Source organism: Lissotriton helveticus, chromosome 3_1 (assembly GCF_964261635.1).
Source record: "Lissotriton helveticus chromosome 3_1, aLisHel1.1, whole genome shotgun sequence".
Taxonomy (NCBI): Eukaryota; Metazoa; Chordata; class Amphibia; order Caudata; family Salamandridae; genus Lissotriton; species Lissotriton helveticus.
In genome coordinates, this window is record NC_136061.1 from 1,044,971,549 (window position 1) to 1,044,994,396 (window position 22,848).

The 22,848-nt window shown below is 46.8% G+C and overlaps 1 protein-coding gene across 5 annotated transcripts in view; it reads right to left on the minus strand.

Annotated features, from left to right (window-relative positions):
- UBR3 (ubiquitin protein ligase E3 component n-recognin 3) overlaps positions 1-22,848 on the minus strand; it is a 1,992,321-nt gene that overhangs the window by 13,957 nt on the left and 1,955,516 nt on the right. For all 5 annotated transcript variants that reach the window (XM_078681592.1, XM_078681591.1, XM_078681590.1 and 2 more), the window contains one exon: positions 17,707-17,846. In XM_078681592.1, coding sequence (XP_078537718.1) covers positions 17,707-17,846 — 140 coding nt within the window. The remainder of the gene's footprint in view (positions 1-17,706; positions 17,847-22,848) is intronic.

Genomic DNA, 22,848 nt, shown 5'->3' on the forward strand with positions numbered 1-22,848 from the left:
AGGTGCACCAGATTTTATGAGAGTAACAATTTTTGGACCTCAGTCAGCCTGCAATGAGGACTGATTTTTGGCGTCACTGTATCTTGATCAGGCTATGAAAATTATTATAAATTTCCCGCACCTTCTCTTGGAAGTAATCCGCCACTTAATTACATAGATTTTGATCTGGCTTAAACGCTTTGTCTTGCTGAGGTTTAGCCAGCAGATTGACAGATTTAAGAAGTTCCCTAGAGGAATTGCCTGCCTCTTATTTTTACATAAAAGAACTGTTTTTTTTTGCGGCGATGATTGCTTCTTTATATATTGAGATCGTCTGGCTGTAAATGACCTTTTGTGTCTGATCATAGTTTTGCCGCCAGTGGCGCTCTGCCCTTCTGCAGTCGATTTTAAGTTTTTTCAATTCTAAGTTATACCATGGAGACATCGTTTTGGTTCTTTTTACTCTCATTAGCTTCTTAGGTGCAGCTTTATTGACTGCTGTTAGCCATTCGTTGAACTGCTGAGCTGCTTTATTGTTGTCGCAGTCTAATGCCATCGGGGAAAAGGTTGAGTGCTGACTCAAATTAATTATCCTTCACTTTATCCCAGTGCCTAATTAACACCTCTGAGACTTTACCTTGAGTTCCAGATTGTGGTGATGTGTGTTTCAATTTAAAATGAATGGCCTTATTGTCTGTCCAAGGTAAGGATTGCATTTTGGTAACTGTGATATCAGGGTCACTAGTAAATATTGCATCCAGCGTATGGCCTGCCAGATGAGTGGGTCCTATTACCAGTTGTCTAAGATTAAAAGCTTCTAGGTTGTTCATCAACCTAGCGGTATCCACATTATTATTTGCTTCTAGGTGATAATTGAGATCTCCTAGAATAGTGAGGGAGGACGAGTCGGTATAGGATTCCAAGAGCATTAAAAGGGCTTGTGAGAAGACTGCTCTAATTCCAGGTGGGCGGTCGATCAGTATCCCTTGAAAAATCTGAGAGTTGTTCATTTTGATGCGGAAGTGTAGTGCTTCCTCCGGGAGGGTTGGGACCATCTCGAGTTGTACTTTGAGGTGGTTGCGATAGATGATTGCTATCTGTCCTGGGAGAGGTATGTGTTACCCTCCGGGATGGCAACGTTCCAATCGGAAACTGAAGTCTTATCTGCCCAGGTTTCAGTTAAAAAGACTCGGTCTGGCCGGGCATGTTGGATAAGATCTTCCAGCTCGTACTTATGCTTGGCTAACGACCGGATATTGATTAGCAGACATTTAACATGATCTGTTGCTGTTGTCTTGCTGTTCTGCTTCATGTGTCCCCTTATTCTGTCACTTTCAGTAGATCCCCTACTTCTATAACTAGAAGGTTCGCTCTCCTTAGTTCCATTCCCTAAGGTGGTGGTACCCGGAGACCCCACACCAGTGTTGGCGGGGAGTTTAAAGGCACAATTTTGGCAGTGGGCCCCTACTTTTTTAACAGTTTGCAGGATTATATTATGTGGGACACATGTGTTTGTTCTTAGGCGTAGCAGCAATTGCCTATCGTATGCTCCTGGGGGAAAAAGGGCAGGGGTTCAGGCGCTGGTCGCGTTCCGAGCGATGACGGGTGCAGACGGGCTTGCCTTTGGCACGCCTGCTGCGCGCGGTCGCTGCATCGCGAGTCTTATAGTGGTGTGCTCCAACGACTAGAGCGTCAACCCCCAGTGCAATGCGGTCCCGGCTACTTCCGGGTACTGCCGGGGCCAAACGCTCTGAGGATTCCTAAACTCAGGTAGGGTTCCAATTTATATTAATGCCCACAAATAAAATTATGCAGCCAATATAAACGTTATACGAAGCACTTTAAGTTTAAAAACGAATAAAAACAGTGCCTCCTTCGATTTACTGTTAGGCGGTATCACAACGTTAGATAAAAAAGTCTTTGCAATGCCATTGCTGTTTAACACACCTGGCCAGGTAAAAAAGCTGTCTCCAAAAAAGTTGTTGGCAGACTAAAATCCTATCCCCACACGCTGCGCGGTCGCTGCATCGCGAGTCTTATAGTGGTGTGCTCCAACGACTAGAGCGTCAACCCCCAGTGCAATGCGGTTCTGGCTACTTCTGGGTACCGCCGGGGCCGAACGTTCGGAGGATTCCTAAGCTCAGGTAGGGTTCCAATGTATATTAATGCCCACCCAAAAAATTATGTAGCCAACATAAACGGTATACGAACCACTTTAAGTTTAAAAACGAATAAAAACAATGCATCCTTCGATTTACTTTTAGGCGGTATTACAACGTTAGATAAAAAAGTCTTTGCAATGCCATTGCTGTTTAACACACCTGGCCAGGTAAAAAAGCTGTCTCCAACAAAGTTTTTGGGAAACTAAAATCCTACCCCCACACCAGGGCTCATGCCACTATACCCTTACCTGAAGGCTAGTGCACCTTGCTAGAGGAGTGACTTACCAAGGCCTCAGGCAGTGGGCTGTAGGCAAGGAACACAGGTAAGTGTGCCATTTCGACTCTTCACTTTTCTCTGCATCAAAACACGCTGACTGCAATGGCAGTGTGTGGGTGTTGAGGTGCAGACCTCTAGGTGCTGCAGCCCTTAAAGACCTTCCCTGGTCACAATGCCCATGGTACCCATGGTACCTTTTACAAGGGGCTCACCTGTGGCCAGGTATGTGCAAATTGTGGGTATAATGGTACACGTTTAGGAAAATCTCAGGCCCTGGGAATCTGATTGGCAGGGAATCAGGGTACATCAAGTCAGGTTGCATCAGATGCCAGGCAAAAAGTGGGGGGTAACCATGCAGTAAGGGGCACTTTCCTACAATACCTTTAAGAAAACACTATTAAAGGTAACGTAAAGAAGCTTGTTCAGTTAGACAAATAAAGGCGGATTGAGCAGCCAAATAGCCTTTTAATGTAGTCACTGCTAGGCCTGATGAACAAGAGCCAGTGTGAAGAAAAAAACTTGTTCCACACCTGGGCAAATCAAGGCTCAGAACCAGTATATGGATATCGTTATGGGTTTTCAGGCTGCTAAGTTGATATCTGCAAACTCAGGCAGCAAGCAGAAGAACTCTAGTTGACAGAGCTCAATTTTCATGCATGCTGCTACAGTGTCAGTGGATTGAGATGAGGGGCCTGGCCACCCTGCTAGGATAGCAGGTCCAAACCGTGCAGGTACAAAAGAGTGGTCCAAGAGCAGAGTTCCAACTGATCAGTATACCAAATCTTCCTCACACATTTTGGGTGATCAGGATCTACTTTGCAACTCCTGCTCTACACACCAGAAAAGAATATGGAATAGTGGGAATGTTTAAAGCAGGCTGTGCAACCAGTCAAACCCAAAGCCATCTCCCAAGGTACCATTCAGAGGTTATGGCACAAATGGAGGGCAATTGGTAGCATGGCGAAAAGATCCATCCATGGAAACCCAAATCTAGAGTGATATTTTTTGTAACTTTGGGATAAAGTTCCCACTTGTTCTCCAAGTAGGGGTGACACCGGGCATCCACTCTCACGTTGAGGTTGTTTGCAAGATGTGCTGCTACAGGGAAAATGTTCCATTGCGGAGCCCAACGTTGAGGCTGTTTGTGAGGTGTGCTACTTCAGGGAAAATGTCCCGTGGCTGACCCCACGACCACAGTCAGTTCTATTGCTTTCTAACACAAGGTCCATAATCACACACTGCCCTGCCTGTTGAAGTAATGTATGATTGTGCTTTTGCCCGACAAAACTTGCTCAACACTCCTTGAGTTGGAAAGGTGGAAAGCATTCATGGCTAATTTAATTATGTGTTGTTGCTACTCTGACACAGATCATAGGCCCGAACCCTGAGAAGCACTGTAGCGTAAAAAGGAGGCGTTTGTAACTACATAACCAGAAACTATGGAGGACTGAAGGTTAAGCAACCAGTTTGGAGGGACACATCCACCAGTGAAAATTTGAAAGGAGAGAATCGAAAATCTGCACTGCACCTAAGCAAAATGGCTCCCCTGACACTGGAGCCTTTGCTTTCTTGGGTAGGACTAAGGGGCTCTCATTCGCCATTTGGCATAGGGCAACAATAGAATGAACAAGGCCATCTGGCTTAGCTGGTGCATCGCTTGAAGAACTGGACTACGTGTCTGAACCTGAAATATCAGAATCCTATGTGAAATATCCACAATCCTATCTGTAATCTTTAGTGGCAGAAAAGGCCTTCATATGGGTCTTTTCTAGCACCACTCATATGAAAGCCAGCCTCTGTGTGGGGGAGAGATAGGACTTGTGGATGCTGATAATGAAGAAGGTTTTTTGAAAAGGAAAGTGCCGGCCCTGCAGTTTATTTAGTACAGCTCGTTAGTTAGAGCAACAAACCAGTCTTATTTCTGGATTTGTATGGTATAATTTATTTATACCGTTCGTTATTTTTCTTTTTACTTTTACATTTACTAAATTTTTTTTTAGTTGTATGAGAAAAACAGTACATTTAAACAATACATATACATTTACTTAATGACATTAGACAAAAACGCAATAATTCATTCTCAGGACATAAATATACGTAATCAATTAGACAAAAAAACTATAAATATACTTAATTATAAGACAAAAGAACTCAATCTTTGCATAGTATTTCAACAGATAGTTGGATGATAAAGTCACTTGCAGAAAGGAAAGTGGAAACAAATTAAATGAAACAAGTATATTTGACTATACAAGTTCTCAATGTTCTAGTTAATACACTAATTAGTCGATTCCTTCCTGCTCTTGCCGATGCGTTTCGAACTTGCTATTTCATTTTGCAAGTTCTCATCAGGGCTCTATCAGTTGTTGGTCTGAAAATTATGTACAAAGAAAATTAAGTGAGTCGATCTATCCCTTATTTCCATCCCCTTAACAGACTGCCCTCTGCTGTTAAGTCAAAAAGAGCTCGCTACACCCCAAGGGAGTGTTTACTTCAAAGCAAAGAAAAACAAGAATTGGATAAACTGGTTTGCGTAACAACGTTTGGTCCCCACACCCATAAAATCAGGCAATCAATATTGAAAAACTGGCATTTATTAGAGGAATTAGAATGCCCCTTTCCCCGACCGATCTTCGCATACAAGATTAATAAGAGCATTGGACAACACATAGTACGTGCAGATGTCATGATTGAGAAACCAAAACATGACTTGCTCGCAATATGGGGCCTTAAACCGATTGAGGGGCACCACCGGTGCGGCAACTGCGTATCATGTGATACAACGATTGAAGGCAGTGAATTTCTGCACAAAAATGTGCGATGGAAGAACCAAGGGTTCTCTAATTGTAGGACCAGAAATGTAGTGTACGCAATTATCTGAGGCTGCGGAAAATTGTACATCGGGAAAACCAACCAGCAGGTGAATACCCGCATAACACAACATAGGTCACGAATAAAAACTAAAGTGTTGACCGCCCCGATGGTTCAACACTTCATTGAGAAGGGGCACACCGAGGCTGATTTCAAATGGACTGTCCTCTTCACAATAACGCATGGCAAACACCTCAAAGACGTTGATGATGTCTTGCTGAGAAAGGAGGCTCACTTAATACTCCGATTCAATAGTATTCAAACAGGTTTGAATACCATGTCTGAAATTTCTAGAATTTAAAAAAAAAACGATCCACCGTATAGTCATGCAGTGCTCCGCAGTGAGATCTAAAGCAGTCCATTTCACCGCAATTACATTTTCATGTATTTTGAGGAATTCCCGTAATGTAAATCAACTTCACTTCACCCCTTTTAAATATACACATTCGGTCAATTAGCTCACGCAAAACATGACTTTGTCAATAAGATCTTAATACACTGCAAATAGTGGGACTACATATCCCACAACCACAGTAAACCATGTGACACGAGCACATATCACGTGTTATCCAAACACGGCGCGCTGATGGCGAACTGAGTCGTCTGACTGGAGTTTACCGAGGAAGACGAGAGCTGGTTCCAGCCCTGGGATCGTAATAACCGGGTATGCATAAACAAAAACCAAAAATGAATACGGGCGTGAAAGTAAACGCTCTGGAAAGGTTAGCGGCTGCTAACGTTTTCCTTTTACTCCGCCAGAATTGGGAATATTGAAGGAGAAGTACCATCCTAAGCACTTCGGCTAAAGAGAAGCCAGAACGAACACACCGAGTGAACAAGGTACACACCCGGTGTTGTTTGTAGTGTATGTTCTGCATGGTTTGTTACAATTGGGACTCGAATGGTTACATCGATTATTCATTGTAGGGAGGCAGACAGGAATGCTGCAGGCTCGACAACCTTGAAAAAAAGTGAGCATCAAACGCACGGAGTGCCGTCCAACACTGAAATTGATACATCAACACCCCACAGGTATTTTCCAAGAGCGCCTTGAGCTCCGCAGGCACAGGCTATCTGCTAAGGCCAATAATTAAAACGAGATTGTTGCCATTTTTTAGAAATCATCTATTGACCATAAGAAAGAAAAAATGAACCCTGGACACCCGTTATTAAGCTGAATAAAGGTACTTCTTTTTGACTTAACAGCAGAGGGCAGTCTGTTAAGGGGATGGAAATAAGGGATAGATCGACTCACTTAATTTTCTTTGTACATAATTTTCAGACCAACAACTGATAGAGCCCTGATGAGAACTTGCAAAATGAAATAGCAAGTTTGAAACGCGTCGGCAAGAGCAGGAAGGAATCGACTAATTAGTGTATTAACTAGAACATTGAGAACTTGTATAGTCAAATATACTTGTTTCATTTAATTTGTTTCCACTTTCCTTTCTGCAAGTGACTTTATCATCCAACTATCTGTTGAAATACTATGCAAAGATTGAGTTCTTTTGTCTTATAATTAAGTATATTTATAGTTTTTTTGTCTAATTGATTACGTATATTTATGTCCTGAGAATGAATTATTGCTTTTTTGTCTAATGTCATTAAGTAAATGTATATGTATTGTTTAAATGTACTGTTTTTCTCATACAACTAAAAAAAAATTTAGTAAATGTAAAAGTAAAAAGAAAAATAACGAACGGTATAAATAAATTATACCATACAAATCCAGAAATAAGACTGGTTTGTTGCTCTAACCAACGAGCTGTACTAAATAAACTGCAGGGCCGGCACTTTCCTTTTCAAAAAGTTGTATATGGTCCAGCCGACCTTGTGTCCCAGGACCTATCTCCCCATTTTTTCAAAAGATAATGAAGAAGGGGCATGGGGGCGCTGAAGAAGTTCTGTGATCAGTGCAAGGGACCTTGCCTTCATCAGCCAGTAGTCGAAGTATGGCAATATATAGACTCCTAACCACAGCAGAGAAGCAGTCACCATTGCCATCACATTGGATAAAGTACGAGTTACTTACCTTCGGTAAGGATTCTAGCCGCATATTCCTTCACGTAGAATTATCCCCAGGCGTGAGACTGAATCCGGAAACTTTTTGCAAAAGCATCCCAGCGCGCCGGGGGCGGGGTGGCATCACGCGACTCCGCCCAGGTGTTGTCTATGTATGTGACGTCAGCGAGGTCACAAGTCCCACCCCGATGCGCCTACGTCAGTCTTCTTCGGAGAACTTTTCGGGACCACAACTCGGAGCCACCAGAAAGAAAACTGCGGGAGCATGGGAACAGTGTGCGAAAGAGTAGAAAAAGAGAGTGGAGACAACGACACCATAAGGAACAGTGTAACACTGCAGTGTCCAAAGGCAGGGGCAGAATAAAGACCAGAGCAGAGCCCAGAGCAGCCACCCTGCCAGTATGTAGACAGCCTCCCCCGGTGACTCGGGGACAAGGAACATGCGTAAAAAGTCATGACACATGTAGCAGGCCTACCACCCCCATCCAGAACAAGGAAGGGGAGCCAGTCCCAAGACAGACAGGAACAACAAACTTCCAAGCCAACCTGCATAGAGGGCAACCACCCCCCCAAGGAACAAGGGCAAAGCAAGGCCAGGGAACCCCTATTCAGAGGTTGGCAGAGGGGCCAGGACCACTAGCAGCAAGAGGAAGGGATGGGAGGGAAGGACAGAGATTGAAGGCAAACCCCCCCAAACCTTGAGTAGTCAGAGGAGCGGGGTACAAGCGCACCGTAACTCCATCCTCCAAGAACCAAGAGGAGGAATGAATCGCAACCAGACGGAGCCCCCGTCAAGAGCAAAAGAAGGCACTCACAGGAGGCACAGCCCCCCACCGGGAGGTGAGCACCGACGACCAACCCAAGGGTCCTCGCAGAATGGGGAGGAAGGGCGGGCCGTGAAGGAATCTGCGGCTGGAATCGTCTACCAGATACATCCTTACCTAAGGTAAGTAACTTGTACATCTGATAGAGACTACTAGCCGCAGATTCCTTCACGTAGAATAGATACCCTAGCAATACCTCCGGGGAAGGAGGGTCTGCGAAAGGACCCCACCAGCCTGGACAGAACAGAGGGTCTCAAAGGGGACCAGATCTGCGGACCAGATAGGTAACCACGTCCCTGCCAGGCCAGAGGAGCCCCACAAGCAGAACACCACCGACCCCAAGTGGATGTAGGAGGGAGAAAGAAGACTGAAGAGGCCCGTACACTCACAGCAGAGGAACCAAGGGCAAGGCAGAGAGGCCGAGCACCCCACTTCCCTACAAGGCAACAGAGCTTCCATCCAATGCCATGACAGGAAAAGGAGGTAGAAGAACCGAGAGGAAGGAAGGCAAGCCCCCTCCAGATAGAAGGCAACAGGCTGGCCTGAACGGCACCGGCAGTCATAGGCCGCCAGAACCAAGAAGAACAGCCCGGGTCCCCTGGAAGACCAGGCAGGCGACGCCTGACAAGGAAGAACACAGAATCATCCCAGCCCTCAGGACGGGAGCAAGAAGGTGAGGAAATGCCTGGTCACACCACTACGAGGGGCTGCGCACACAACCTCAAGAAGCAAAGCAACATACATAAGCGCCATGGAGAACTGGCACCCGAAGGCGACCAGAACTCTCTAGCAGAGCGCCAGCTATATAACAGCTACCACTACCCCACATAGGGTACGTTAAGTCCCAAGATAAAGGAACCCTTTTTAAAAGAACTTCCGCAGCAGAGGAAAAAACAAAAAGAGCCTCGGGGAAGGCTTGTTAAGGAGCCCAAGACATAACAGAAGGCCTAATCTCAGGGCCAAGTCTTTGCAACAACTCTTGCAAAAACACACACACACAACAAGGGGCCGTCCAGCAGCCAACAATGCCACAGTCCCAGCAAGGAGGACTCACATGGCCATAAAACCATAGGCCGGTTCCTGTTACTCGTCCTAGGTTTGATGGGCTTTACTAGAGGAGACAAACGGTCCCTCAATAATCCATTTTACGAGTCAGGATCCATGTAGCTATATATTTTGTAAAGACAACGTACTTTACGAATCGGATCTGTAAGTATACCGACCCACTACATACACAATGCCCTTTAGGGTGCGCGTTGATTCAAACGACACACAGCTGGAGCCACCCCTTTTTTGGCCACCGCACACTTTTCGGTCCTGAAGAAAGCCTCACGATTAGCGAAGAAGGCTGAAACTAGTAGACCTGTACACACTTTTTATTGTGATATAGAGGGGCATCACCACCTCACATATATCCGATTGTTGTTTTTACCCATGCCATAGGACCCTTCCATTAAAACTTTTACAAGGGTATTTCCTATAGGCATTTTTAACTTATACCTCACTTCACATAGCACTGTCCACTTATACACAAAATCCCGCTCCGCTGTAAACAGGTGTTGTAGCACAGCTGGATCGCATTCGGTGATCCAGCTGGGCCCCGATGATGAAGCATGCCACCTACTAGGTAGGTGGGTGAGGGGTTTTCAAACAACAAGAATGTGTTGTTGACTCTCAAGGGCTATGCTCTGACCAGTACCTGCCTGAGGTTTTGTCTCTGTTGTTGCATCATAAAACGCGCAACACAGCAAAGGCAACCGGCCCACAGAAAAGCCCAGAACCAGCTCATCACTGAGGAGGGGAAGGAGGTGGAGGAGTATAGGGCGGAGGAGGAGGAAGGAGCCCCGACAGGAACATTTGGATGGCGGAGTCAGCCCAGGAATGGAATAACAAGCTGCCATCAAACGGAAGATCAATCAGCTGCTCCCGGATATTTTCAGGGAACACACCGTCCAGAAGCCAAGAATTGCGACGGAGGACGACTGAGGAAGCCATGGCCCGGCCCAGCACCTCCGAGATGTCCAGAGCAGAGCGGAGAATAAACGCAGCTATCTCCTGGCCATCCAGAGCATGATGCCGTAAATCCACCTGAACCGTCTCTTGGGAAGCAGCAGAACCCAAAGACTCAGCCGAGTCCCACAAACAAGAGGAGGCCCTAGCCAACACACATAAGGTGTTCAGGGCCCGTAGGGCAGTGCTGGTCAAGGCAACAGTGGCGGCAGGGATGGAAAAGCAGTCCACGAAAGTGGACTGAAGGCAGAGGGGTGGAGGGAAAGACACGCCGGGTCATGCGGCGATGGGAGGTGCCGGTGCAAAAGGTGGTGAGGCACCGGATCCCCTGAGGTGAACCCTCAAAGGGAAGCAAGAGCTCCCTCCCATCAGAGCCCTGGTAGAGAACCTCCAAAAGATGGTCCGTGAGCAACCGGGTCACCCATGCGCAGAATGCCCACCGCCATGGACACAGCCTGAGCGAAGGCCGCACCGGGCTCCGTAGGGCCCCGCGGTGGAGAAATCAGCTCCTCCGTGGGCGACGGCTGCAGACTAATGCGGCCGTCCCTGAAGCCAAGCGGTACGGGCAAAGGACAGACCTGAAAGTCGGGAAGAACCGAAGAATGGGGGAGCTGCCGCTCCTCCAACGAACACCTCGACCTCGAAAATGGCGGGGAGCCGCCCTTCGACGATGCCGGTGAAAAGGACACCACGCGGCGGCCTGTCTCCGGGGAGGATGACAACAAAATGTAGCCAACCTCCGGAGAAGAGGGTACGTCCAAAGACGAATCCGCGGCATGACCCCTGTGTGGAGCCGTAGAGTCTGCCGCCTGAGGCAGAACGTCGCAACCATCCGGTGCCGACGGTGGAGAAGGCTCCTCGAAGCCACATGGCGCCGGGGAACGGAGCGGGGCCAGACCTGAAGTGGCCAAGGGACGGCGCCTGAATGGTGCCGGCTCCACCTCCGCCGAGGCAGCTGCCTGCGTGGATGAACGAGAGGGACCAGGCGAATGACACGAAACCCTCCACCAGCCTCGGCCTAGCATGCGTTGGAGGTGGCCCGGCGAGCCATGCAGCGCAGCCAGAGCCGACTCAACCTCCAACTCGCCCTCCAACGAGGCAGCCGACTTCGTGGAGAGGGGAGAAAGGCCCGGAGCAGGACGAGGGATCCCCATCCTGCCTCGTTCCAGAGAAGGACGAGGAAGGTCCACCGAACCCTGTTGCGCCACCCAGACCAGCAGGTGCTGGCGCCATGGCGCCGCTAGCTCAGCTCTGGGCAAGGCCTTCACCTGCCCAGAGGGCGAAGCGGGGCTCGGGGATGTGACCCGAGCCCCGGCGACCTACCGCGACACCACAGGGACTCCCGCTGGAGTCTTTGGACCATTTCCTAAGTAAAAAAAGAACTGTCATCTCCGAAATTTCACTAGGTGCTGGAGCGCACAGGACAGCTTTAGGGTGGATAGGAAGAGTAGGGTGTAGGATGTGAGGGCAGTGCTGGTGTCATAGGTGGAGCCAAGTGCATGAAGGTTGGTAGCTTAGACAGCCAGCCCTGTGTTCATTAGAAGCCACCCCAAAGTCGTAGCCTGTGGAGGCATGTAGTCCAGTGGCATCAGTGTCACAACCATCAGTACTGCCAACCCCTCAGAAGTGGGTGCGGCCTTTGGGAGTTGCCCAGACAGTAATGCAGCCGTCCTTAAGACATCCAGCAGTCCTTCCAGAAGGCCCTGACTTGGGCAGGGTTGGTGGATGAAGACATCAATTTTTACTTCATTTTTTCAATGTATCAATTGGCTCTGAGGATTAGCCAGGAGTTTGGGAATGGTATCAGGACTCTGAATGGTCCTGGGAGTGGGACAATTTTTTCAAGGAAGATTTGTCCTTCCTAGGTCCTTGTGCCAGCTCACCCTCACTGCCCATCAGCTCAGTGCTTGTTCCTTTGTGCCCACTGTATCACTTTTCCATCCCTCCCTTCACCTTTGTCCCCATGCCTGCCTTTCAGTGACTTTCATTGTATTCTTTTTCTGAGCCTGATATTCTGTAGCATTAATTTCATTCAGTGCCTTATTTTGTGATATTTGTGCTTATTTTCACTCCCAGTGTGTCATTTCACAGCCCTCCCTTTACCATACTTTCTGTGCCTGACTTTAAGTGTATCCTGTTCTTTGTGCCTGATATTCTATTGCCTTTAATCTCATTCAGTGCCCTGTTATTTTGTAATCGTTGTGCATATTTCTTTTGTGTGCCAGCAAGCCTTCCCCCCTAACCGCTCACTTTCCTGCCGTTCACTACTCCCGCCTCCCCCTTCCTGCCTCTCAGGGCCCCTCCCAGGACCAACTTAATGGAGCAGCAGCACAGCGGCGCCAAAGACAAGCCCATCTGTGCCCGTCCACGTCAGGTCTATGCCTGGCGCTAGGAACCCTAGATCTCCCTGCACCCAAAGCTACACCAGCACCAAACTCATAGCCCTGGACTCCAGACTCTGCAACAACAACTGCTTCTTAACAATAGCAGGACCCTTCACACCCCGCCACTGTCTTTTCTCCTGCAACACCCGAGTACCCGCAAACACAACCTCTACCATCATGCTAACTACGTCTGAGCTTGAACAACTCCACAGCCTCCTGCATAACGATCGATCACTCTGCAAACATGCCACAGAGTTCTGGAACACCATCACCTCCCTCACCCCATAATTGGATTCCTCACAGAGATCTGGATCAACCCTGCATCTGCACCAGACCGTCAACAGCTACAAGATAGCACACTGGGATTGCATCAACAAACACGGGGGGGGGGGAATTGCCATCATCCACGAAGAAACCATCCACTGCACCACTGCCTCAGACGACACCACCCCAATCATGGAACATCTCAACTTCAAACTCAAAACAAACGGCAAAACCACCATCAGAGGAACCATTGCCTACAGACCTTCAGGAAAATGTCCCAGGCTCACCAACACCATCCCTGAATTCACTGCTCCACAAACCATCGACACTAAACACTACATTTTTCTCTGAGACCTAAAGTTAAACCACGACGACCCCAACACCACCAACACAACCAACCTTAAAAGCATGAACACAATCAGCCTCATTCAACTAGTCACCGACCACATATACAATGCATGACACGCTCAACCCTATCTTCAGCGCCAGCGACAGAGTTAAGTACAGACATGTCACCTGGATGGATCACTCAATCATTCACTTTACCATCACAGGAACCTGCAGAACTGTTACCAAACAACACAGCACCTCACTCCGCAGCTGGAGCAAAGTATCAGAAAGCCAATGCACAGAAGCCTTGAACACCTCCCACACTGACATCACAACTATGAACAGGCTGTCAAGAATTTCATTACCTGGTTCACCGACAGCGCCGACAGACTCGCCCGCATCAAGCCCACCAAACCCACAAGATTCACCAAACAGGCCAGTTGGTACGCGTCAGGACTGAGAATCACAAAACGCATCTGCAAGCAACTAGAAAGGAAATGGTGCACCAGTAAAGAACCTACTGACTGTACCACCTTTAAGACATCGCTCAAACACTACCAACAACTCCCGAAAGAGAAGAAAAAAACGCCCTAGTCAACCGCATCAGAGTCAGCTGCAACCACAACAAAGAAGTCTTCAGCATCCTCAAGGAGTTGACCAACCCCTCAGCGACTGAAAACTTCACCACCCCCTCCCAAGAACTGTGCGACACCCTGGCAGACTTCTTCCCTAACAAGATCTCCAACATCTACACACACTTCGAACCCCAACGTGCCGCCTCCGACATCCTCAATCTTCTCTATCCTCCAGACGGAAACTCTGACCACCAGATCACCACTTGAGACCAGCTTGCCACAAAGAGCACCACAGCCATCATGCCCTCCGTCCACTCAAGAGCACCCATGGACCCCTGTCCCCAGCACATCTTCAACCTCGGAAACAGGAAGATCAGCAAAAAGCTCATCGCCATCCATCACATCGGCCACCTTCCTAGAAGAATGGATACAAGCTGAAGTCAAACCCCTCCTCAAGAAACCATCCACCGACCCCAAAGAGCTCAAGAACTACTGGCCCATCTGCTCCCCTTACCAGTCAAAGTCCCCGAAAAAGGCCATCAACCCTCAACTCACGGAATACCTGTGTTATATGACCTTCTGAAATTCACATATTTTGATGGATTTGCCACCTCCTTCATAATAACATTATCCCAGAGACAACACTATTTCAATAGTTGTAATAAGAATATTGCATTTTTTAAATTTTTTTTATTTTGAATTTGTTTTAAATTTTGAATTTTTCCAATTTAGTTTTTTCAAACGCTTTTGAACTCTGCTTAGCTTTTCAACTCTGTTTTGGTCCTTTGGCTATGTACTATGACCTTACCAAGGGGAGGGTGTTATATGGCTCTTGGGCATATTGTCGGCATTGCTACGTTAGCATGAGCTTTGCTGCCATGCTGCTGCTTTTCCGCACGTTACTACATGACTTTGTTTTTGCAAGACTCTGTTTGTACCTTTCACATGAGAACGGTTTGCTTTTCGCGCTCTCTGCTAAGTTACTGGAGTTTAGTCTGAACATGATGTGCAAGGTCGATAAACATTGCCCTTTGTTATTCTGTTCTGGTCAGTCTCTAGCACCTAGACATAACATGCTAAACACAGCTGCAATGCTGGAGACTCGTGCTTTGACATTACGGGAGATGCATGTTGTTTTAACACACACTTGGAGAAAGTCTTTCCATTGTGAAGAGCCATGCTGTTCCTATGATGTAAATCTTACATCCAGGCTTTAAGGTATGGGATCTGCTGTCAAAGCCCAGAGATATTCTTTATATAAACAAACTTCTTACAGTCAAGAGGAGGGTGGTTAGGCCTTATAATCCTTTTTCCACTGTCTTTATATAATGACTTCCCTCTTTGTACTCTACGGATGCAAAACAACTGCCTCAAACTCAACACAGAAAAAACAGATGTGCTGAACTTTGGGAACAACATCTCCCCGTAGAACTAGGACCCTCACCCACTACCGCAGACCACGCCCGGAATCCCTGCATCATCCCGGACAACAAACTCACCATGCAAAATCAGATCAATGCAGTCTCCTCCACCTGTTTCCTCGCTCTTCGCATGCTCTGGAAATTTTTCAAATGGCTTCCGGTCAGCACCAGACGCACCGTCACTCAAGCCCTCATCACAAGCTGCCTGAACTACGGCAACACACACTACGTAGGAATCACTACATACCTCCTGAAGAGACTGAGGACCATACAGAGCTCAGTGGTCAAACTCATCCTCAAACTTCAGAAATGGACCCACATCACCACACATCTCAGGAAACTCCGCTTGCTCCCCGTCCACAAGAGATATCAATTCAAGACGCTACCCATGCCTACAAAGCCCTGCACAATCAAGGACTAGTGTACATCAACCACCGTCTGAGCTTCTATCAACCCCCCCCAAACACCTGCGACCACCACCCTATCCCTTGCTCACACCCCCTGCATCTACCATTGCAACTGTGGAGGACGGTCCTTCTCCTACCTTGCCACAAAGTCCTGGAACAGCCTCACCCTACCCCACCACCTCCCCTTCCCTCCGGACCTCTCTCGCTTCAGGAATTGAGAAAGGATCCGAAGACCTGGTTGTTCAACTGATTCCACCCAAGCAGTTTGGATCTGAGCGCTTGGATACCCTCACGGATAAAAAGCAGTGCTTTATAAATCTGGGTTGATTGATTGATTGATTCATTAATTATTTTTTTTGTACTTTTTGCAAGAAGATCACTTAGGAGATCGCTATCTATCAGCAGGAATATGTTTGATGTTGTCCTGTGGGCCTTGACCAAATATAGCTTGGCCTCCTGCTCTGATGACCTTTGAGTGCATCAATGAGCAGGAGTTGTACCCAAGAACCTTGTTCTGATCCTCAACACCACACGCAGATACCATGCAGATCCAACAAGGACATCTTTTTTTTACAACATCTCAAAGAGAGTTTAAACCCCAAAATGTCAGTAGACATCTGACATAGTCACTGTCAAAAGCTGAAGAATTTCATCAGGTAAGTACAGAGAAGAGCACCAGAACTGCATCGATAAGGCATGGAAAAATCTGAAACTGGCACAACTGCGTCAGTTAGCACCTAATATACTTTTGAGTCATCGCATCATGGAGTCTTGGCTTAGGCTGCATGATGTCACCTGCTGCGCCTGGGCAGAAAGTTTTCAGATTCAGTCTGGCAGGGAAAGGATATTCATAAGGTGAGAAAACCTTGGACAGAAATATCTATCAGAACAGACCAGAAACTTTGATCATCTGTGCACCTCAATTCTGTTGTAAAGTAGCAATTACTCCATTACTGTAATGGTGTTGCTGTCAGTTCCAACTTTCCCAGAAATCCTACGCTAGTGTCAGAAGAATGAAAGGTCAAACAGTGGACCTTGGGCAGACTTGTTCTCGGTGATAGGAAGCAGGTAGGGCTTCCCTAAAATAGACTTTTATTGAGAGGACAGTGAAATGTAAACTCCTCGAGCATTTGAAATATAATTATCACACAGGTAATGTGATCCCTTTATGTTTATAATTGAACAATTCCCCGACTCAATTAGTTTCAATCACAGAAAAAATGTGAGTGTTTCTTGGGGACTATACCTGAAGACCTCTCCACAGCTTTCTAGAGTCCATTGAAATGTATTTTATGTTAATGCTCGCTGCAGAACTGGGGGTGAAGTAATAATATAAGTACAATAAAACACTTTCTTATGCCAGCATACTTCAATCCCCAACTTAGGTCTCTCGGACACCAGACCTGACAAGATCCTGTTGTGAACCTTTTACTGCTGATCTGCCAGCAGCACACCAAAACTTATCTAACTGAACCAGCATCCCTTAGCGGCCCCTCCATCCAATGCACCAGAATAGTCTAATATCATGCACATTTATCAATGCAAAATGAATTATATACAAATCACATCTAAGCGGACCACTTTCTGGAGCAGGGCCATGATTATCACCTCCATCATTGATTATAAGAGCTACCCTTGACATGAGGTCACTGACCATTAGATACATAAGGGAACAACACCTCACTGGCCTTAAATTCTTTTAGTTACACCAATATTATGGGCTCACCAATCCTGATAAAACATCCTTTTTCAGGTTTGACCCCAAAGTAGAAAATTATTGCTCTTTTATAAATGGTGCCTGCCTCAAAACAAACTTCAACACAGTCCAATAAGTAGTACTTTTGTCTACAGGGAATACTCACCAATTTTTCCTTGTCGCTGCTTCACACAGTGCATTTTTTTAGCACTCCCTTTTACACGTCAGGCAGGCTTTAATTAATGTTATTTGAAAATAGAAAGGAGATTGCAATAAATAGAGAAATGCACATGGATTAATCTTTCAATCAGTAGTGCCATGCGCATTCTGACAAAAGAGAAAAGATTGACCTCTCAACCAAAGGCCTGAACTGACATTGTATAGTGTTTCTCCCATCTGTTCTTTTCACTGAAAACAGTCTGACATGCCTGTAAAAACATACAGGATTAGGTCTATATTAATAAAGTAACACGCAAAACTGTACCTGAGGTCTCGGTCTTCTTCACCGTGGGTATCTAAATACACAGAACCCCACAGACAGAAACGATGGCCACGAATGATGATGATGACAGACGCATTGATCAACAGAAAGATTCCTGTCCCTGCGCCACAGTTTTGAGAGTGCTAAACAAGTTCAGAGAGAAGAGCAAATATATATATATATATATATATGTGTTTCATGGAAAATATAAAATGGAATTCTCAAACACTTTAAAATCATCAGCCTAGTAATAGCATAAGAACATTTCAAGACAATACATATTTTTTGCATCGATCGATTTTAAAGTGCAAAGCTGATTAAGGAGTTTGAATAGTAATAAAGACCAAGTTATTTACCTGCGGTAACACTCTTTCAGGTGGATACACTACCTAACCATAGATTCTGCACCTTTAGAATATTCCCCAGGAGCCAAACTGGATCAAGAAACCTTTCAAAACAGTGCTTCTGTACACTGTGAGACTCCATGTAGGCTTTGTTCTACACTGGAAGTGATAGAGCTGAGCCGCACATAAGCGCCAACACTGTGTGCAGATGTCAGTGTCTTGCTTGACTGTTTCTGTGCCTTTGGACATGCAGAGCACAAAGCAACTGCAGTGAGTAATATGTGGTTAGATGGAAAATCCAACAGAAAGAGGATCACCAAAGGAAAGCAGTATCTACTGTAAGTGGTGGGTATGTGGAGTGGGTTCAGACTAGAAAATCCTGGAGGACTGAACAGGCTAAATTCCCTTCTCATCAATCCAGGCTGCCAAGGCAGTAGTGCTATCTTAACATATGCACCAATATCGTAGCTTTTCAGATGTCAAGGACAGGAACGCCATTTGCAAACACATTGGTGGCAACTTTAGCCCTTTTGGAATGGGCTCTCAAGCCCTCCAAAAACAGTTTTTTGGACAATGCATTGTAGATCTTAATGCGTAGGACACACCGCCTCAATAGAGTCCTTGCCATTCTTCGCCCCAAAGTACCCTGCTGATCATCCACCAAAAGGTTATTGGTTTGATCCATGTAAAAGCTTAAAGCTCTTTTGGGGTCCAACCAAAAAAGCCTCTCAGCCTTCTTGGCTGGTGAGGTGAGATGTTACAAAGAATGCTGGTAGACTGATGGATTACACAAAAAGAAATGAGTAACTATGTTCAGCCAGGCAACCGCCTGAATCCTTGGCATCAGTCTGTCCAGAAAAAAAGGTGGCCACGAGCTGAAGTGGGCGCGAACAGTTTGAGAGGGAACGTGAGTGTCAAACCTTTAATAAACTGCATCACAACAGGTAATTTAAACAGGGTCAGTTGGTCTGGCAAACATTAAAAGGCTGACAAAAAACCTTAATGGTGCCTAATTCAAAACCTTAGTAGGCCAAAGACCAAACAAAACACATCTTACAGTTTGGCATGTAAGGGTTCGTCTGGCAGATCGATTTATCACCAGGCCACAAATCTGTCCCAACACCCAGCGCAATTCAACTTCATAGATGGACGGATGCCTGGCAGTAAGGGTGACATCCACATCCTCAGATGGGAGATCAAATGCATTAAACTTCAGCCTCTCAATCTACAAGCCTAGAGTAGTAGATAGCGCTGTTTTGGATGCACAACCCTGCCCTTGATGCTGCGACAAAAGATCCTACTGAAGCGGTAACCTGAACGGTGGGTAGGCGCTCATGCCCAGAGGTTCCAAGTACCACACTCTCCTGGCCCAATCCTGAGCCAGTGGGATGACCTAGGCACTGCTGTTCCTGATCTTCTTCAGGTAAGGAGATGCATAGGGAGAAGGCGTACATGAGTCTTGTGCTTGACTCCAGCTAGAATGTGTTCTCGATGGCGGCGAAAAGATCTAGCCTGGGAGGCAAATAAAAGACCTAGCCTGGGTTCCATCCATTGTCAGAAGATGCCCTGTGCCTCCTCGAGGTGTAGGCCCCATTTTGATTCGCCAGGTACCACCAGCTGAGCTTGTCGGCATTGGCGTTCAAGAATCCTGCCAGGAGGTTCACGATCAGGGATCTGCCCAGATGCTTCAGCCAACTCTAGAGGTGCAGAACCTCTTATCACAGAACCCAGGACTCCACTTCGCACTGCTTACTGCAGTACCAACTGGAAGCAGTGTTGTCGGTGAGAACCTTAACCAGCCTCCCCATGAATCAGCACTAGACAAATGGCCAGCAACTCAAACAGATTGATATTGAGGTGTGTTTTCGCCAGAGACCAGTCTTCTGATCTCCACCGTTCCCAGATGACCACCACGGTCAGCTTTGGGTAGGGAAGAGAAAGGTGTCTGCTGCTGGTCCAATTGCAATTGAGCAGTCACCACAGTAAGTTGTGTGCAAGTCACTTCCTAAAAGAGTCTAAGTGGCAAAGAAGCCTCAAAGCTGCTCTCACGAAGATCCAGGACTGAGGTTGAAACATCGGGATCATGGTCCAAATGCCCTGGACACTTTACAATGGAGTGAAGGCCCTGAACTGCACCGTAACCAAGACAACTCTTGCAAAAGCGGACTTCTATGAAAGAGTCAGGTGTGACTTTGACTTGTTGATAAAGAACCCAATGATGTCAATAAGTTATGGGCTGTCTGGAGGTGGCCCCGGACAGACTGAGGTGATTATGCCCAGCCGTACAAGTAAGAGAAATACCCAACCTGCAAAGATGGGTGGCAACCATCGTTATCACTTATGTGAACATTTGAGGGGTACTAGTGAGACTGAAGGGTAGAGCAGGAAACTGAAAATACTCTTGTCTTACTTTAGATCACAGGTAACGTCTGTGAAACTGCAGTACTGGTATGAGAAAATGCACATCCTGCAGGCCCATGGCTAACATCCTCTCACATGGATCCAGGGCATATTGAACTTGGGTCAGCATGAGCATTTTGAATTTGTCCTTCTGTAGGAAGGCATTCAGAGGATGAAGATCTAAGAGAGGCTGGAGCTCTTCATCCTTTGTCGGCATGAGAAAACAGCAACCCTCTCGTTGCCTTCTTTGGAGGGTAAAGCTTGCACCTCTTGCATTAGAATAGACTGCTTCACCTGTGAGAGCTGTTCTGAAGTGGGATGAAGGTGCATCACGGCAGAAAAAAACAGTAAACCATAGCCATGCTGAAGGATCTGGAGGGCCTTCTGTCAGAGGTGATGGATCGCCACGCAGAAAAAAGGTGCTGGATTCTTCCTCCCACAGGGTGGCTGTGTGTCGTGGCAAGCTAAAGTAGCTTGTAGGCTGCTTTCATAAGGGAGGGGGACTGGGAGCTCTGAAGCCCAGGGTGACCTGTATGTTGCCTGCCAGATCTAGGTTTCCGAGTTCTGCGAGGGGTTTGTGAGTATTCAGAAATGAGATGGCGCACAACAGGTAGTGGTTAAGTCAAAAGAAATGTTAATTGTGGTTGGTGCAACTGGATCAGAGGAAACCCTAAACTCTGAAAAACAAGGATGGAGACATTCCTGCCTTGTGGTCAAATGTAAGCAAAGTCCAATGCACACAACAGAGTATGTGTGATATGATTGATCACAAGCTCGTAGCAAGGATGAAGTCGTACACATGTGTTCTTATTGTGTCGTTTTATTGGAATACGTATAGTTGGAACATGAGACCAGCCGACATGTGTTTCGTCAAGAAGGGTGATAACCCGTGACTCTTCAGGGCTGTAGATGGGTCGTGAAAGGAGGGTTCGGGGGACCGGTGATAATTCCAACCCGGTCCTGGTCGGGTTTTGTCACAGCAAACAACAACGCACTCCTGGGTGCATGTTGGGTGTGAAACTCAAGGTGTCCGAAGTAATCCAATGCTGCGTGCGCGGCGGGTAAAGCCGTTACTCGTGGCAGCAGTGTTTTTTAGTACTTGGTACGAGGAGGAACAGGGTATCGTGGGTATCGGTTTTCTCCGGGTGCACGCAGCATTGGATTACTTCGGACACCTTGAGTTTCACACCCAACATGCACCCAGGAGTGCGTTGTTGTCTGCTGTGACAAAACCCGACCAGGACCGGGTTGGAATTATCACCGGTCCCCCGAACCCTCCTTTCACGACCCATCTACAGCCCTGAAGAGTCACGGGTTATCACCCTTCTTGACGAAACACGTGTCGGCTGGTCTCATGTTCCAACTATACGTATTCCAATAAAACGACACAATAAGAACACATGTGTACGACTTCATCCTTGCTACGAGCTTGTGATCAATCATATCACACATACTCTGTTGTGTGCATTGGACTTTGCTTAGATCTAGGCTTCTGCCACAAAACGAATGGGGTGACTGCAGAAAGGGCTGGGGAGACTGGTTGTGTCTATATGCCAAGTCCCTGGACTAGCTCCGGAATTTCCTGAAGTGGTGAGGACATTGTTTGGCAGGGACAGAAAGACCCGGAGAGCTTGTAATGACCCTACCTTCAGTTAAGCATTCTAAGGCAGAATCTGCTTTTTTGCCAAGTAGGCAGAGGAGATCAAAAGGCATACCCATAAGGGAGGCATGTACATCTCCTAAGAAACCAAAAGATTATTTCCATGTATGGTGATGGAAAACCACGATGGTGCTAACCTCTTGTACAGACAATCAGTAGTATCAAGTTCAGCACAAATCACGTATTTGGCTGCATCTTGGCCAGTTTCATTGACCGGAGCCAAGAGGACCCAAGTTCTTCTGGGTCTGACAACAAGATTTAACTGGCTATGTCCCAGAAGATGTGCCTATCCCAGCCAATGAGCAAGCAGCACTGACCGACCTCAGTGAGAGGCTAGCCATTAAAAACATTCATTTTCAGAATGCCTCAATTTTCTTTAACTGCCTGTCTGGGGGAGGCGGGTTGTAGGGATTGAATGTGGTTTACCTTGCCAGTTGAAGTCTGGACCACCAGGTTCTCTGAAACAGGATGCTGTGTAAGGAAATCAGGGTCACCAGGAGCCGATCTATGGAGTCTGGCTACATGGCTATTCACCGGCAGGCAAGTTCAGGGCTTAGCATATGGTAGCACTGGGTTAAACTAACTGCACATCCGATAAATTGTGAGGCAGTGTGGAAGAAGGTACTCTGTAACGAGATGAAGATGTGGGCAGTTGCTATACTGGGCCGCACCCCTTCTAGCTACAGGGTACAGAAAAGTGTGTGGTAATATGCCACACTCCAAGAAATGCTAACAAAGCTC